We start from the raw sequence: 18,423 nt of genomic DNA, 5'->3' as shown, positions 1-18,423 counted from the left end.
ATTGAGTTCGAGCCCCTCGTCAGGCTCTGGATGGCTGAGAGCCCGGAGCCTGTTTCCGATTCTGTGTCTCCCTCTCTCTCTGCCCCTCCCCCGTTCATGCTCTGTCTCTCTCTGTCCCAAAAATAAATAAACGTTGAAAAAAAAATTTAAAAAAAAAGCTACATTATTAAAGCAATCATGTACATTCTCTGTTTTAATTAGCAGCCTGGACTTTCCGTGTGCCAGACGCTGTTCAAAAGTCTTAGCATGTATGAGCTCACTTTAACTCTCATGATCAACTCTGTAACCCTCATTTTGCAGTGGTGGTAAATGAGGCACAGAGATGTTAAGTAACTTCCTCAAGGTCACACAGCTAGCAAGGTTAAACACAGGATCCACACCTAGGAAGTCTAACCCCAAAGCCTGTGCTCATAACCACTAGGCCTTTTTATGCCATGTTTTTTGTTTGTTTGTTTGTTTGTTTTTATGAAATTTATTGTCAAAATGGTTTCCATACAACACCCAGTGCTCATCCCAACAGGTGCCCTCAAACCCATCACCCACCCACCCCTCCCTCCCATCTCCCATCAACCCTCAGTTTGTTCTCAGTTTTTAGGAGTCTCTTATGGTTTGGCTCCCTCCCTCTCTAACCATTTTTTTTTCTTCCCCTCCCCCATGGTCTTCTGTTAAGTTTCTCAGGATCCACATAGGAATGAAACCATATGGTATCTGTCTTTCTCTGTATGGCTTATTTCACTTAGCATCACACTCTCCAGTTCCATCCACGTTGCTACAAAGGGCCATATTTCATTCTTTCTCATTGCCACGTAGTACTCCATTGTGTATATAAACCACAATTTCTGTATTCATCCGTTGATGGACATTTAGGCTCTTTCCATCATTTGGCTGTTGTTGAAAATGCTGCTATAAACATTGGGGTACAAGTGCCCCTATGCATCAGCACTCCCATATCCCTTGGGTAAATTCCTAGCAGTGCTACTGCTGGGTCATAGGGTAGGTCTATTTTTAATTTTTTGAGGAATCTCCACACTGTTTTCCAGAGCGGCTGTACCAGTTTGCATTCCCACCAACAGTGCAAGAGGGTTCCCGTTTCTCCACAGCCTCTCCAGCATCTATAGTCTCCTGTTTTGTTCATTTTAGCCACTCTGACTGGCGTGAGGGGATATCTGAGTGTGGTTTCGATTTGCATTTCCCTGATGAGGAGTGACATTGAGCATCATCTTCTCATGTGCCTGTTGGCCATCCGGATGTCCTCTTTAGAGAAGTGTCTATTCATGTTTTCTGCCCATTTCTTCACTGGATTATTTGTTTTTCAGGTGTGGAGTTTGGTGAGCTCTTTATAGATTTTGGATACTAGCCCTTTGTCCAATATGTCATTTGCAAATATCGTTTCCCATTCCATCGGTTGCCTTTTAGTTTTGTTGATTGTTTCCTTTGCTGTGCAGAAGCTTTTTATCTTCATGAGGTCCCAATAGTTCATTTTGGCTTTTAATTCCCTTGCCTCTGGGGATGTGTCAAGTAAGAAATTGCTGCGGCTGAGGTCAGAGAGGTTTTTCTCTGCTTTCTCCTCTAGGGTTTTAATGGTTTCCTGTCTCACATTTAGGTCCTTTATCCATTTTGAGTTTATTTTTGTGAATGATGTAAGAAAGTGGTCTAGTTTCATCCTTCTGCATGTTGCTGTCCAGTTCTCCCAGCACCATTTGTTAAAGAGATTGTCTTTTTTCCATTGGATATTCTTTCCTGCTTTGTCAAAGATTAGTTGGCCATACTTTTGTGGGTCTAGTTCTGGGGTTTCTATTCTATTCCATTGGTCTATGTGTCTGTTTTTGTGCCAATACCATGCTGTCTTGATGGTTACAGCTTTGTAGTAGAGGCTAAAGTCTGGGATTGTGATGCCTCCTGCTTTGGTCTTCTTCTTCAAAATTACTTTGGCTATTCGGGGCCTTTTGTGGTTCCATATGAATTTTAGGATTGCTTGTTCTAGCTTCGAGAAGAATGCTGGTGGAATTTTGATTGGGATTGCACTGAATGTGTAGATAGCTTTGGGTAGTATTGACATTTTAACAATATTTATTCTTCCAATCCATGAGCATGGAATGTTTTTGCATTTCTTTGTATCTTCTTCAATTTCCCTCATAAGCTTTCTATAGTTTTCAGCATACAGATCTTTTACATCTTTGGTCAGGTTTATTCCTACGTATCTTATGATTCTTGGTGCAATTGTGAATGGGATCAGTTTCTTTGTCTTTCTATTGCTTCATTATTAGTGTATAAGAATGCAACTGATTTCTGTACATTGATTTTGTATCGTGCGACTTTGCTGAACTCATGTATCAGTTCTAGCAGACTTTTGGTGGAGTCTATCGGGTTTTCCATGTATAATATCATGTCATCTGCAAAAAGTGAAAGCTTAACTTCATCTTGGCCAATTTTGATGCCTTTGATTTCCTTTTGTTGTCTGATTGCTGATGCTAGAACCTTCAAAACTATGTTAAACAACAGCGGTGAGAGTGGACATCCCTGTCGTGTTCTGATCGCAGGGAGCAAGCTCTCAGTTTTTCCCCGTTGAGGATGATGTTAGCTGTGGGATTTTCATAATGCCTACTTATGATGTTTAAGTATGTTCCTTCTATCCCGACTTTCTCGAGGGTTTTTATTAAGAAAGGATGCTGAATTTTGTCAAATGCTTTTTCTGCATCGATTGACAGGATCATATGGTTCTTATCTTTTCTTTTATTAATGTGATGTATCACATTGATTGATTTGCGAATGTTGAACCAGCCCTGCAGCCCAGGAATGAATCCCACTTGATCATGGTGAATGATTCTTTTTATACGCTTTTGAATTCGACTTGCTGGTATCTTATTGAGAATTTTTGCATCCATACTCATCAGGGATATTGGCCAGGGATATTCTCTTTTTTTTTACTGGGTCTCTGGTTTAGGAATCAAAGTAATTTTGGCTTCATAGAATAAGTCTGGAAGTTTTCCTTCCCTTTCTATTTTTTGGAATAGCTTGAGAAGGATAGGTATTATCTCTGCTTTAAATGTCTGGTAGAATTCCCCTGGGAAGCCATCTGGTCCTGGACTGATAAGAATATGGTAATTGCAGGGGACTTTAATACTCCACTTACAACATTGGATAGGTCATCTAGACACAGGATCAATAAAGAAACAAGGGCCCTGAATGATACACTGGATCAGATGGACTTGATATATTCAGAACTCTGCATCCTAAAGCAACAGAATATACTTTCTTCTCGAGTGCACATGGAACCTTCTCCAAGATAGATCACATACTGGGTCACAAAACAGCCCTTCATAAGTATACAAGAATTGAGATCATACCATGCATACTTTCAGACCACAATGCGATGAAGCTTGAAATCAACCACAAGAAAAAGTCTGGAAAACCTCCAAAAGCATGGAGGTTAAAGAACACCCTACTGAAGAATGAATGGGTCAACCAGGCAATTAGAGAAGAAATTAAAAAATATATGGAAACAAATGAAAATGAAAATACAACAATCCAAATGCTTTGGGATGCAGCGAAGGCAGTCCTGAGAGGAAAATACATTGCAATCCAGGCTTATCTCAAGATACAAGAAAAATCCCAAATACAAAATCTAACAGCACACCTAAAGGAAACAGAAGCAGGACAGCAAAGACACCCCAAACCCAGCAGCAGAAGAGAAATAATAAAGATCAGAGCAGAAATAAACAATATAGAATCTAAAAAACTGTACAGCAGATCAATGAAACCAAGCGTTGGTTTTTTGAAAAAATAAACAAAATTGATAAGCCTCTAGCCAGGCTTCTCAAAAAGGGAGATGACCCAAATAGATAAAATCATGAACGAAAATGGGATTATTACAACCAATCCCTCAGAAACACAAGCAATTATCAGGGGATACTATGAAAAATTATATGCCAACAAACTGGACAACCTGGAAGAAATGGCCAAATTCCTAAACACCCACACACTTCCAAAACTCAAACAGGAAGAAATAGAAAGCTTGAACAGACCCATAACCAGTGAAGAAATTGAATCAGTTTTATGCCATGTTTAAGAAAAGCTTATAGGTACTAAAATCTAGAGGAAAATACACATACACATAAGTTATTCCCAAAACAAGAAAGACAAATACTACAATGGAGGCATAAAGAATAGGTAAATAAATGAGTCACTGACCCAAGTTGGGCCCTGTAAGGACCGAGCAGATTACTGACAAGCATTGTCAGTGGAAGGAGCAGACAGAAAGCCTAGATGGGGAAGGATGTGGCATGTGCTTGTCGTCCGTGAAGCTCTACGAGGTGGCCTAGCGTGACTACAGCAAAATGGTACTGGTTGGGGGAGGAGTAGAGAGGAAACAGTGTAAGACCAGGGCAGACAATGAGGTCGAGAGGCAAGGATGGGGGATGCTGATGTGTTAGTACATGTTATATGTCATATATCAGATATTATGTATGTTATATGTCACATACCATCCATCGTATACATTTAGACACATTAACGTGTCCCTTACTGGCTGGTATGGAGGCAAAGACTCAGTGCAAATCCACAATCTGTATCTAAATGGTCTTAAGACTGAAGTCACCACGCCTTTGTTATATACCTAATATTAGGATAGGAGTCCCAGTCTTCATCAAATATTATGAACAAAGGATACTATGTTAAAGTTAAATTTCAGCGGACACTTTTCATGTCAGAATATTGTATGATAATCAAATACGTATTCTACGTACGCCTCATTCAACCGAACTATACACCCTGAATCAAGGATTACCTGTCCATGGTCCATCTCTTGAAGATGCCGAATGGATGCATTTTTCAAAGGAGAAATAACTCTCCAAATGGGGTTGCCTCGTTTCCACCCAACCTTCAAATGGAGATTTATAAGCTCAGTTAATACCATCAGGTATAAATGGCAACGATCCAGATCGGAAACCTAAGACAGACAACAAAACACGTTAACACGCAGGGCTCGTGGTTTTCATCAACCTGTGAGAGTTCAGACAGAAAATAAATTACCTTATTTAAACGCAGTAAAACAAGATACTAATAAGAGAAAACAAGCCATCTCCTCCAAGAGGCCCTCCATAATCTCCCCGTGCAGAGCTGAAGACTTCCTTCCCTGTGCTGACACAGCGACCACACTTCACGCAACTGCAGCACACGCCACCATTTACTCCTCTTGCTGGCGCTCTGATCACGAGACCCTGGAAGGCAGAGACTATGTCCTGCCAACTCTTGCGTCCCAGGGCCAACACGTCATAAATAATAACAATCAGAACAAGGAAACTGCCTTTGTTTCAGGCAGATTGCGACACTCTGTTCTTACTAGGAAGGCTGCGGTCCCACCTCCCTAAGACGATGACTGAGTTTCAGAGAGGACACACGGCTCCCCCAGCATCTCAGGGCTGGTGTGTAGGAGAGGCGGAACTGAACGCCTTGTACCTGAGACTTGTGGACACGTGCTTCAGTCCAGCTCTACCACCCACCGGCCCCGTGACCTAACCTCCGCAGGCCTGATCCCTCATCCACACAATGCGGAGGGTAACGTCCACCCGTCACAGGGGTTCTGAAAGAACTGAAAGTATGCTAAGTGGACGAGCCCCGAATGGTGGCCCTGATGATTACTACCGTGCTCATTACGGATGATATCCTCAGAGGCCTTCCACCACACCAGGAAGCACAGAATTCATCCATTTAATCAGTTTTTACTGAGCAGCCACCACATGTGAGGCACTCCAAGGGCCGGGCCCCCGGGCAGAAAGGAAGGAGCAGCTGCAGGAGCTGGTGGAGACCGGACACTGGGGTGAGACTGACAGAGTGCCAGGGAGGATTCTTAAGTGAGAGGCTACAGAAACTGGCCGGATGGTGGTACATTCACTGAGGAGGGAATGGTGAGGGCTTCAGTTCTGAATGGCTGAAGTGTGACAGATGCAACTGGGCCATCAAAGAGCGCTAGGCTGACGGGGCGGTAGGCTGGGGAAAGCAGCCGGCGGTGAAGACGGAGAGGTAGGGTCCCTGGCACCACCAAAGCTGGGGGTGCAGCCTAGAGCACCTCCCTCAACAGAGGAGCGTGAGAAAATAAGGGCCAGGGCCACCCTTACAAAAGCACCGACGTTTGGGGTCCCGGGGTGGCTCAGTGGGTTGAGCGTCCGACTTCAGCTCAGGTCATGATCTCATGGTTCACAGGTTCAAGCCCTGTGTCGGGCTCTGTGCTGACAGCTCAGAGCCTGGAACCTGCTTCGGATTCTGTGTGTGTATGTCTCTCTCTCTCTCTGCCCCTCCCCCACTCGTGCTCTCTCTCTCTCTCTCTCTCTCTCTCTCTCTCTCTCAAAACAGAACAAAACAAAAAACACTAAAAGTGCTGACGTTCAAGTCTATGTAGCAGAGAACGGACGTTCAAACAGAAGTGGGGGTGACGGCAGAGCGAAGGGGCCACAACCAGGACAGGAAGGTGTCACAGACGCTGAGGACGACTGGTGTTTCCAGGGGGGAGTGGTTGATGTGTCCAGCGGGGCTGAGGAGTCAAGGAAACTAGGACTTGAAAAGCACCCATTTGGTTTATGACAACTTTAGAGACAGCTGTTTCCACGTGACAGAAGAGGCAGAAACCAGAGAACAGAGTGGCAGGGCGTGTTTATAAACAAGCTGACGAAGAGAGGAAAACTGAAGGGACCATGGAATTGAGAGGGTCTTTAAGATGAGGGGCTCTTAAGTTGTTTCAATGCTCATGAAAAAAAAATCCAAGAGACAAGGAGAGGCTGAAAACACGAGAGAGAGAGAGAGAGAGAGAGAGAGAGAGAGAGAGAGGGAGAGAGAGGGAGAGAGAGGGAGAGAGAGAGGGAGAGAGAGGGAGGGGGGGGAGAGGGGGGGAGGGGGGGAGGGGGGGGAGGGAGGGAGGGAGGGGGGGGAGAGGGAGGGAGGGAGGGGGGAGAGGGAGGGAGAGAGGGGATGGACAACCGTAAGGTTCTTGAACGGATGGAACGGTGCAGACTGCTGTGCTCTACAGGAACCCGGGAAGGCGGGAGATGGGTTCAGGTGTGGCAGCTGCTGGTCCCATGTTGGGGGGATGCAGTGTTCCCCGGGGGGGTGCAGTGTGCCTAAGGGGGGGGCAGTGTGCCGGAGCAGCCTGCAGCCGAGCGAGGGTCCTCCCTCGCTCTGATTCCACAGCCTCACGTAGGCAACTTGAAATCAGCCATGGAAACTGATATGATACTACGAACCTGTCTTTTTTTTTCCCTGAAAGCTGGTTGTTAAATAAAATCACATTAATCCTTCCCCCTTTTTCTTTTAAAAGTTTGTTTATTCTGGGGCGCCTGGGTGGCGCAGTTGGTTAAGCGTCCGACTTCAGCCAGGTCACGATCTCGTGGTCCGGGAGTTCGAGCCCCGCGTTGGGCTCTGGGCTGATGGCTCGGAGCCTGGAGCCTGTTTCCGATTCTGTGTCTCCCTCTCTCTCTGCCCCTCTCCCGTTCATGCTCTGTCTCTCTCTGTCCCAAAAAATAAATAAACGTTGAAAAAAAAAAAAGTTTGTTTATTCTGAGAGACAGAGACAATGCAAGGGGGGAGGGGCAGAGAGAGCAAGAGAGACCGCGAGAGCGAGAGCGAGAGAGAGAGAGAGAGACTGAGAATCCCAAGTGGGCTTTGTGCTGACAGCCCAGAGCCCGACTTAGGGCTTGAACTCATGAAACCACAAGATCATGACCTGAGTGGAAATCAAGAGTCTGATGCTTAACCAACTGAGCCACCCGGGCGCCCCTAGTCCTTCCCCTTTTAAAGCTATTTTTAGCTTTAAATTCCAAACAAACCAAAACAGTTATGTTCTGTAACAGGTACATGGAGGCTCATTATACTTCTTTTCTGTATGTCTGAAAATTTCCCTAATGGAAAGATAATGTAATACTGGTGGTAATAAAGTGATATTGACGCAAAACAAACCCAAAGAGTTACTTCTTTATGAACCACCTTCTTGGGAACATATGTGTAGCAATGCCACTATGAGCAACTGCTTAATAAGAAGAAAGCTAAACACCCCCCCCCCCACCCCACTCCAACGGGCTTTTTCTCCATATATTTTTGCCTTCCTGTCGTAACAGTTCAGGTCTTGCAGCATAAAACTTGCCTTTTTTGTATTTTCACACTTGCTCATGAGGCTTTCAAATGTACTTAAGTGAGTGTTCTAAAAAAAGTGAAATAAGCATATTTTCACACTTTGTTCACAATCTATTGATTCTAAACCTTTGACATTTGTCCCTAGAGATTTCAACCAAAAAAAAAAAAAATTAAGAATAAGCATTCCTACATGAATTGGCATTTTCAAAATATTCTTGAAGAAAAAGGGAAATTACTTTCTTTTTTTTAAATTCCAGCATAGTTAACATACAGTGTTATATTAGTTTCAGGTGTTATTTTTCTCAGCTGTCCTAGAAGGAACAGTCTGTGGAGAATAGAGACAGAGCAGGTAAGGAGGACACTTACCTCAGAACTGACTGCTTTCTACCCTGTGTTTCAGAATCACTTGCAGAGCTTTGGAAACATACATGTACTATTACCTGGTCCCACCCCAAACATCCCAAATCAGAATCTCTGGATCCTACGACCAAATACACATCGAATATGCTAAATATTCCAGATACATTACACCATGCAAAACTCCCTAGCCCCTGGGAAGTAGATGTATTATCTCCATCTTGCAGATGAGGAAACTAAGGCTCAGAAAAGCTACATAACTTTCCCAAGGACTTGGTTATGACTCAGATGGAATGAAAGTAAGGAGGAGACTCCGAAGCTTGTGTTTTTTTCTGCTTCCTAAGGTGTCTTCTCCAGAAACTATCACATTAATTTTCTCAATTTAATACAGTGCCTGCCAGTAAGTAATCACTCAAATATTGACGAAAAGAATGAAAAGTGACTCCTAGGAATACTTACACTGCTCAGTTCATTCATGGTAAGCCGTCGGAGAATAAATTCAGAAATGCTCTCTGTAGTAGACATGACAAAGTTCTGAAGAAGAGTAAACACCTCATCTGTACAGGAAAAAAAGCGTGCAACTGAATGACAGATGTAAGTTCCTCGGTACAAAAAAACCGCCAGATTTTCTAGTAAAAGTACATCTATGTTAAGCACGTGAGTGAATCACTAACCAAAACTGAATTCCAATAAAACAACAGTCATTAGTATTATGGGGAAATCTATAATTCACCTTAAAACTCATTTAGGAGTTTTAGTTCTGGATAAGATGGAACAGGGACACACCAGCCTCTCTCACTATAAAACCCAGACCGAATAACCAAGCAGCTATGTGGAGACTCTACAAGGTAGAAAGTAGTGGGAGGATTCAGAAAGCAGTAACACCAAACACAGTGACCTTGGTCTTCCTGCAGACTGGAACCACGTGCAGGAGCAGTCAAGAAAGCAGGCAGCCTGATGGGCCCCAACTTTCTCATCAGAGAATGAAAAGGGGGGAACCCCAGAGGAGCAGACAATGAGTCCTTAGGAGATTCCTGAGAGAGAGGTACTCAGGAAAATGGCCCCAGAAAGTGGTCTGTGAACTGCTGGGCTCCCCCCGAGCTGCCCTGCATGGACTGGCTACTAAGCAGCATCCCAAAGACTTTTGGAACTCAACTAACAGAGAGATAGCTGCCCACGTCCCAGACTGGCCACTGGGAGGATCACATGTCAAGGTCAAGACCACACCACAAAGGATCGGAAAACAAAAGTGACAGCAGAACGAACGTGCACAGAAGATGGGACATCAGAATTGGGGCTGAACCTGAAGCTGATTGTCATTGACACAAGAATATCAACGTTCTCCACAGGATGTAAACAAGACCCAGAGTCTCATAACACGATATTCAAAATCTCTAGGATACGATCCAAAACAAGAGGGCACATGAAGCATCAGGAAGTTCCTACCCCACGAGGGAAAAGACAACCTACAAAAGCCAACAAGATGATGCAGACTCTAGAATAATCTGACAAAGACTCCCAAGCAGCTAATGATAAAACGCTTCAACAATCAATCAATACACCCTCTGGAAACATGGGAAAATAGCAAGTCTCAGCAAAGAAATATAAGATATACACAAAAACCAAATAGGAATTTTGTAGTTGAAAAGTACAATTACTGTAATTTTAAAAACTCACTGGATGGGAACAATAACAGAAAGGAGATGCAGGAAAAAAGAGTTTGTGAACTTGAAAACAGACCAACAAAACAAAATAAATCATATGCAATATGATAGAGTATAACCAAACTGCTGAAAACTAAAGACAAAGAAACAACCTTGAAAGCAGAGAAAAACAGTGTTATTACCTACACAAAGAACACTTGGAATTACCAGAGAATTCTAATGGCATCCAGAAGCAAATGCAGTATTTTTAAATTGCTGAAAGAAAAGACCCATCAAACCAGAATTTTATATCCAGCAAAATATTCCTCAAAAGGTGAAATAAAGACACTCTCAGATGAAAAAAAACTAAGAATTCACTGGCAGCAAACCTGTTCCAAAAGAAATGCTAAAAGCTGTTTTTCAAACACAAAGTATATGATGCCCCAGGAAAACACGGGGCATCAGGGATGAAAGAAAAGCAAAAGAAACCACAAACATCTAGGTAAATACAATAGGCTACTCTCTTGAAATCTTTAAAATCTCTTTGATGGTTAAAAGCAAAAATTCTAACATTGTCTGGTAGTTTTCAGTAAATGCAGATAGAAGACAACTATAATACGTGGGGGAGAAAGGGGCAAAGGGAGTCCAGAAGGTGGTCAAGTTTCTACATTCATTTCAAGCACTAAAACATTAATTCTAAACAGACTGTTAGGTATGCACACTGTAATCCCTACAGCAATCACACACAAACACACACACAAAACTTTAGATGTTTAGTAAAAAACACAATGGGTAAATTAAAATGGAATATGAAGTAATGTTCAAACTGCCCAAAACAAGCCAAAAGAGGGAAAGACGGAAATGAAAAATGGGAATAAACAGAACACAAAAAATAAAATGACAGACCTAACCCCAAACATATATGTAATTACATTAAATGCAAATAGTCTACACCAACTAAAAGACAGTGTCAGAATGGCCAAAAAATCATGACATATGCTGTCTGTAAGAAATTCACTTCAAATCTAAGGATGTGAATAGAATAAAAGTTAAAAAGCCAGGGAATAATACAATGCAAATTCTAATCCGAAGGAAGTAGGAGTGGTTATATCACTACCAGGCAAACTAGACTTCAGAGTAGAGGAAATAACCAGGGATAAAAAGGGATATTACATATTGAGGAAAGAGTCAACTCACCAAGAAAACACACTCTTCTAAACATGAACACATAGCATCTAACAACAGAAGTGCAAAATACAGGACGCCAAACCCACAGAACTAGAAAGGAAAAGAGGCAAACTCAAACTCAGACCTGGGGACTCCAGCACTCCCCTCTCAGTAACAGAGGAAACAGACACATCAAGTATATAAAATTGAGATGCACCACATAAGTCTTGGATCTGACATTTATAGGACACTCCACCCACCAACGGCAGAATACACCTTTTTTCCAGGTGCGCATGGAACAGTAGCTAAGACAGACCATACCCTAGATCATAAAACAAACCTTAATGAAGTTGTAAAAACTGAAAAGTGTACAAAGTATGCTCTCTGCCTAGAATAGAGTAAAAATAACAGAAAGATAATAAGAAAATCTCCAAACACATTTCTAAGTGATTCACGAGTAAAAGAGAGATTCTCAAGAAAAGTTAGAAAATACTTTGCACTGAAATACAACACACCAAAAGTTTTGGGATGCAGTTAAAACAAAACTTAAAAAAAAAAAAAATTACAGCATGAGAGGTCATTTTCAAAAAGATCTAAAATCTACAACCTAAACTTCCACCTTAATTTTTTTTTAAATAGGCAAAATAAACTAAAAGCAAGCAGACAGAAGCAAACAAAAAACAGGAAGGAAATTGGAAAAAAAAAAATCAACAGGGGCGTCTGGGTGGCTCAGCTAGTTAAGCGTCCAACTCTTGGATTTTGGCTCAGGTCATGATCTCACAGTTTTTGAGTTGGAGCCCCACGTCGGGCTCTGTGCTGATAGCGTGGAGCCTGCGTGGGATTCTGTCTCCTTCTCTCTCTGCCCCTCTCCCACTTGCTTCCACTTGATGCTTAACTGACTGAGCCACCCATGGGCCCCAAATTTAAAAAATTTTAAACACAGGGCACCTCAGTGCTCAGTCAGTTGGGTATCCAATTCTTGATTTCAGCTCAGGTCATGATCCCAGGGTCATGAGATTGAGCCCCGCATTGGGCTCTACACTGACATTGAGGAGCCTGCTTGGGATTCTCTCTCCCTCTCTCTCTGCCCTTCCCCCACTTGCGCTCGCTCTCTCTCTCCAAAACAAATAAACAAACTTTAAATAAATGATTTAAAACACAATTCAGTCAAAGTTGCCCCAAAGAGCATACTGCCAAGCCTCAATCCCAGCAGCTCACAGTAAGTCTACCTGGGTATTTCTGACTTTACCCTTATTTCTTCACTGCCCCTGGTACTGGTAATTAATTCCAAGACTGTTTCCTCATTTATAAAATGGAAATAGCTCTTTTCTATTTTCCTCTTCCTTCATAAAAGAAATCTTTCAGGATTAAGGTCTAGTTACAGTTAGCGAAGCTTGATATGGTTTACCAGTCAAATGGAAGCCAACGGCTATCAAAATCAGACAGTATTTCCCTGGCTCTTCCTTGGTGACGTAAAGAGAGATATGCCTGAGGTACAACAGGAACACTGACATTCTGCGGGAAAGAATATAAAGCGTGTACACATTTAGGGACGCGAAGCTGGAAAGAAAGACACTTTTCACGACCTTATAAAGCTGAATGTGCACGTACCCTAGGAACCAGTACACAACGCTGGAGAGAGACACACACAGGCCCACAAGACATGGAGACACGTGTTGGTGGCAGCACACATGTGACAGTCATAGCCACACTCCAACATCCAGCACTAGGAAAGCGCATAAATAGCGGTGCCATCATACGAAAGATTACACAACGGGGAAAGTAACGACGTCTAACAAAGCATGTGGAGGAAGCTTAGAAACACGTGAAGTGGGAGAAGTTACAGAAGACTTGCTACGGTGAAGCGACATTTCTGTAAAGCTCAAAAGCAGGAAAACTGGACAGTACGTTGTTGAGGAATACCTACAGATGAAATAAACCCATTTTTTAAAGTGCACGGAAGTGATAAAGACAAAAGTCAAAATTAGGAGGCAAACAGAGGGGACTGGGGGGTAACAGGTAACATCGTTCTTAGCTTGGGTAGTAAGTTCACAGGTGTTTGATTATCGGGCATCGTAACTTACATATAACATCACACACTCGTGTGTGTGTCAAATACCACAGTTTTCCAAATGGTGCCTATGACCCAGTCCTGCACTTGAAAGCACTGAGCTTAGTACAAACAGTCAACACATGCCAAAGGAACCCAAATTTACGGCCTTAGCGAGTTGAAAAGCTTATAAAAAGTTACCATTACATGCGTCCAGCACCTGATTCTGCTGCCAGTATCAAAAATATCAGAATTTGGAAACTGGCTTTAAAAGTTCACAGGCCACACGTTAAAATATAATCCCATCAGTGTTTTCCTCAGGCTTAGCCTCACAGCAGCGCTTCTCTAGGATTTTCACACAGCAAATTTCTAAAATGCCAAGTGAAACTGGTGAGAACGGATTGGGAATCAAGGCTCATCCATGAATATTCTTGTCTCTAGTGTCTGTGGTTTCCAGCTACTGTTCTGCATGTATCTTTGTTTAAGGAGAGACGAACTCAACGTTTCCATTACCACTACACTTTCTGTATGAATTATTTTCTACTTAAAAGGTACTTAGAGGGGCGCCTGGGTGGCTCAGTCGGTTAAGCGGCCGACTTCAGCTCAGGTCATGATCTCGCCATCCGTGAGTTCAAGCCCCGCATCGGGCTCTGTGCTGACAGCTCAGAGCCTGGAGCCTCTTCGGATTCTGTGTCTCCCTCTCTCTGACCCTCCCCCATTCATGCTCTGTCTCTCTCTGTCTCAAAAATAAATGTTAAAAAAAAAAAAAAAATTAAAAAAAAAAAGGTACTTAGAGGGGCACCTGGGTGGCTCAGTCAGTTCAGCATCTGACTTCGGCTCAGGTCATGATTTCATGGTTCATGGGTTCAAGCCCTGCATTTGGCTCTGTGCTGACAGCTCAGAGCCTGGAGCCTGCTTCAGATTCTGTGTCTCCCTCTCTCTCTGCCCCCTGTCCCTGCTCGTGCTCTCTCTCTCTCTCTGAAAAATAAAGATTAAAAAAAAAAAAAGGTACTTAGAGACCAATGTATTTGCAAACAACTCTTTATAAAATGACTACCATTCTCACGCTTTAGCTTAATTTCTGCAACATCTATCATAGTGGCCATGAGAAGGGGATCTTGTTGTAACATATATGAAATAGGGATCATTTTCATGGTCTGGAAATCAATGACTGAGCATAAATGGAAAAAAAAAAGACAAGCAAAGAAGATCAAGTTGTAAAATCAACAGTAACTGGCACATCTGTAAAGGCTTTGTTGTCAGCTCCATGAGGGCAGGGGGCTTGTACCTTCACTGCTGGATCCCCAGTACCACCGGGAAATAGTCGATATCTGCTGAATGCATAAAGGAATCCTCTTATTTCAAAGAGTCAGGAATGTCCTCTCATTCCAAACACCAACAATATACCAAGCAAGACACCAACAGAAACCATTTGTCCTCACCATCTTGGGTACTGGAACCTTTCAACATGCAAGTGTGCAATAACTTCACCAGCAACTGCAGGCATCTGTCAGTTTTCAGCAAGGGCATGTAGGCATTTGTGCCCAACTTCATAAGGGATTCCAGAAGAGGATCTAAGAATATCCTTAATACATTCTGTGTTCTCCGCTTTTCACTAGATATTAAAAGACATGCCCAAATCAAGCATTTCAAAACCATGAAGAAATTCGTTTCCATCTATAACTTGTGGAACTGGTTACATAACTAATGGATTCAGTTAGACAGAATTAGTCTTCTAGATGATGCAGACACGTAGCACCTGTTGGGCTGATCTCTCCCTCCGGCCTCTTCGCTGACCTCTCCAGTCTGTGCTTTCTCAGGGAGTACAGCATTGCACTCACAAAGAAAGCACAGGGAAGAACGTTCCACACTCAACGTTAAGCACAAGTATAAAGGGAATCCTATACCCAATTCATTCGGAAATTAACACGCTGAGACCCTGCTACAATAATTTAAAAACAAAACAAAACAAACATATGCTAGCCAAGGAAATGAGATGTTAACAAAAAATACAAAGAATTAAGGATTTATAAAAAAAAACATCATAACCAACTTTAGTACTAAAGCTTTGTCTAGAAAAGAGATTTGATGTTAATCGAATTAACTGCATATCATGCAAATACACTAGCAAGTGGAAGTTGCTTTCTGCAACAATCATAATCTGGTGAGAACTGATCTGTGCACATTTTCAAAATATAAATGAGATCGCTTTATCTTTATTACGTTACTAAAAAGTACACATTTTACAAATGTGTTGGGTTTGACCAACCCAGTAAATTTCTTTACCCAATCGTATGCGAGAATCTTAAAATCTGTTCTAATATTCTTATATAAAACCAGTGATTACTGTATGTAGTGTTTCTGACCTTCTCGAACAGCTGAACTTACTAACCTAAAAGCTAGTAAGGCCCTATTCATATTAATTTATTGTTAATTTTAGGCATTTCTTTAGTGTACTGACAATGCTCTAGTTTCTTCTTTTAATACCCTGTGATCAACTCCATACAAATAATCATGGAAAAGTCAGAACAAGTACCATAAATTTGATTAGCCTTTTTTTTTTTTTTTTAGCTTGGAAACACTTACCTGTATTGAGACTTCATTCCTTCCACATCTACAGCCAACAAGACCATCATTGCAACAAGCTTGGCTTCAAACCAGTCAGGCATAAAGCAGTTTTCTCCTGCTTGAATAATAATAGTCAAGGTTTGCAAAGTGTTAACAAAATCCTTCAAAGATGAGGTTTCAAAACAAAACAGCCAAATGATTATGTCTTATCAATATCAGATTATAAGAGCTGAGATGAAATGCAGGACAACACCTTACAGTATAGCTCATCGTTATACGTGTTTAAATACAAACAAACGGGGCACCTGAGTGGCTCAGTGAGCTAAGCATCCCACTTCAGCTCAGGTCACGATCTCACAGTTCGTGTGTTCGAGCCCTGCATCGGGCTCTGTGCTGACAGCTTAGAGCCTGGAGCCTGCTTCAGATTCTGTGTCTCCCTCTCTCTCTCTCTGCCCCTCTCCTGCTCATGCTCTCTCTCTCTCTCTCAAAAATAAACATTAAAAAATAAATAAAACAAAACCAATGCCTTCTGCAGGACACAGATAAAGGAGCTGACCTAGGTGCTGAAGACACAATGGCTCCTGTGCTAACGGAATTTACGTTGCAGTAGAGGAGAAAAACATTCGTCAAAGAACAATGAAATGTACAATGACAACTGTAGTGACTGGTATAAAATGTCACGAGGGAAGTGCACACTAGGAGGCTATGCTCTCCTCTTTCTGGGCAGTAAAGAGAAAGTGCCCTGAAGAAGGAGTAGGCTGAGCACAAAGGCTGCGAAAGAGTACAGTAGTTGAAGGGATGCAAGGCCTTCCCAAGTTAGGAAGAGCACATCAAGGGTCCTCTGAAGCAAGCCGTGCTCCAGGAGATAGAGGGGCGCCCATGTAGCAGGGACTCACAAGTGCGAGGAGTGCCAAAGATGAGGTTGCAGAAACAGCCGGGGAAGAGACCAGAAGACTGAGCAGGCCATGCAAAGAATTCCTGTCTTGACCCTAAAGGCAAGGGAAGCCACTGGAGGTTAAAGTGAAGGCATATAAAACAAAGGGAGGAAACATCTGTAGATCCAAATTAGTAGTTTGAACAGAATTCTCCAGGCACAATGTGGGAGACAGACTGTAGGGGAAGCAAGAGGAGATTCAAGCGGATGGGTTAAGAGACAATTCTAGTATTTCAGTTGAGAGAAGAAAATTCCCTAAAATGCAACCAGGAGGAGGATGGAATAGGTATGGACACAAAGGTTCCGGAGCTTCAGACGTGCGTCTGAACCCGAGTCCTGTGCTCGTTAGCTGTGGGACCCGGAATAACTAACTGCTTATCCTCTCAGAAAACTTAGGTCTATGCTGAAACTAACCTAACACTGTGTGTCAACTACACTTAAAAAAAAAAAAAGTTTAGATCACTTTCTATGAAATCAAGCTAACAAATAAGACTTTCCTTGGGTTTATTATAAAAATACATGCAAAGTTTCTAGAATAAGTTTTGGAAGAGAGAACATGGTTAACAGATAAAATGAGTATTTCCCATCTCTGAAAGCCAGTTAAATTAAAATAAGGCATGAAGAGAAGATTTCTTCTTTATTCGTGGTGTATTACTATAGTGAGGTCACACTTTTCACCTCAATTCCCAAGAAAATTTTCGGCAAGAGGTCTAGTTTTCCAGCCCAGGAGTTTAAATACTTAAACCATTTTCTTAAACACTCTAATATATTTTGGGGATAATTTATTTTGATACAAATTTATTGGAATGGTACAGAAGATGGACAACGGTAAAAACATGCTTGCATGTAGGAGAACTCAGTTAAAAAACACAACAAAAGGAAAAACTTTGTTAGACATTTTAAAAAATCTTATAAATGGCACTTAGTTGCCGTCAATAAAAAATCTGGTCATTTTTATTAAAAAAAATCCCAACGTTGGTGCTATCTAGAAAAATTAAGTAAGCCACATTTATCAGTGTAAAGATGAGTTATTCAAACTTATTCTCTGCAACATTTTTTCTCATTAATGCTTTACATCCCACATTTACACTGAAAATTCATTTATAAACACAGACTAAAATGAAATCAAATGCCAATATGCTCTTCAGTTCCCTCTATGCTTTTTTTTTTTTTTTTTTTTTTAGTTCCCTCTATTTTGAAGAGCATTTATATAATCAGATACCCTTGACCTCACAGGAGGTGGAAGGGGTGGGGGTGCTATTTAAGAAGGAAACCTTTCCAAATCGCAGTGGCCCTTAAGCATCTTCTCCACTTACATAGCATGTGAGCAGGAAGCCTTTGGATGCAAATACTACACGTTTTGGTATGAACAGCACATGCTGGGTCCTCAAAGTGGCTACCCTGACAGTTCTCACTTCCTCCGGCAAAATACCAAGAGCACAGTTCTAGAAGCACAGATCCTGTCTGAAATCTTGAGCAATTTTTCACCTTGGATACCGAAAGGGAAGGTTGTAAATGAGAAGTTTAGTGGATATTTAATGCCTTCCGCTGTCAAGGAACGCCACAGTACGAGGCCAGTAATA

At 42.1% G+C, this 18,423-nt stretch overlaps 1 protein-coding gene across 3 annotated transcripts in view; it reads right to left on the bottom strand.

The window, feature by feature from the left end:
- TARBP1 (TAR (HIV-1) RNA binding protein 1) overlaps window positions 1-18,423 on the bottom strand; it is a 97,085-nt gene that overhangs the window by 43,561 nt on the left and 35,101 nt on the right. For 2 of the 3 annotated variants that reach the window (XM_047824995.1, XM_047824994.1), the window contains exons 11-14: window positions 15,925-16,024; window positions 14,781-14,953; window positions 8,938-9,035; window positions 4,787-4,948 (exon numbers count right to left, since the gene is read on the bottom strand). In XM_047824995.1, the coding sequence (XP_047680951.1) occupies window positions 4,787-4,948; window positions 8,938-9,035; window positions 14,781-14,953; window positions 15,925-16,024 (533 nt within the window). The remainder of the gene's footprint in view (window positions 1-4,786; window positions 4,949-8,937; window positions 9,036-14,780; window positions 14,954-15,924; window positions 16,025-18,423) is intronic. The other variant, XM_047824996.1, reaches the window with a different exon arrangement.

The sequence above is a fragment of the Prionailurus viverrinus genome, chromosome D2 (genome assembly GCF_022837055.1).
Source record: "Prionailurus viverrinus isolate Anna chromosome D2, UM_Priviv_1.0, whole genome shotgun sequence".
Classification (NCBI taxonomy): Eukaryota; Metazoa; Chordata; class Mammalia; order Carnivora; family Felidae; genus Prionailurus; species Prionailurus viverrinus.
The sequence above is the reverse complement of the archived record's forward strand: the minus strand, read 5'-3'. Positions and strand labels throughout refer to the sequence as shown.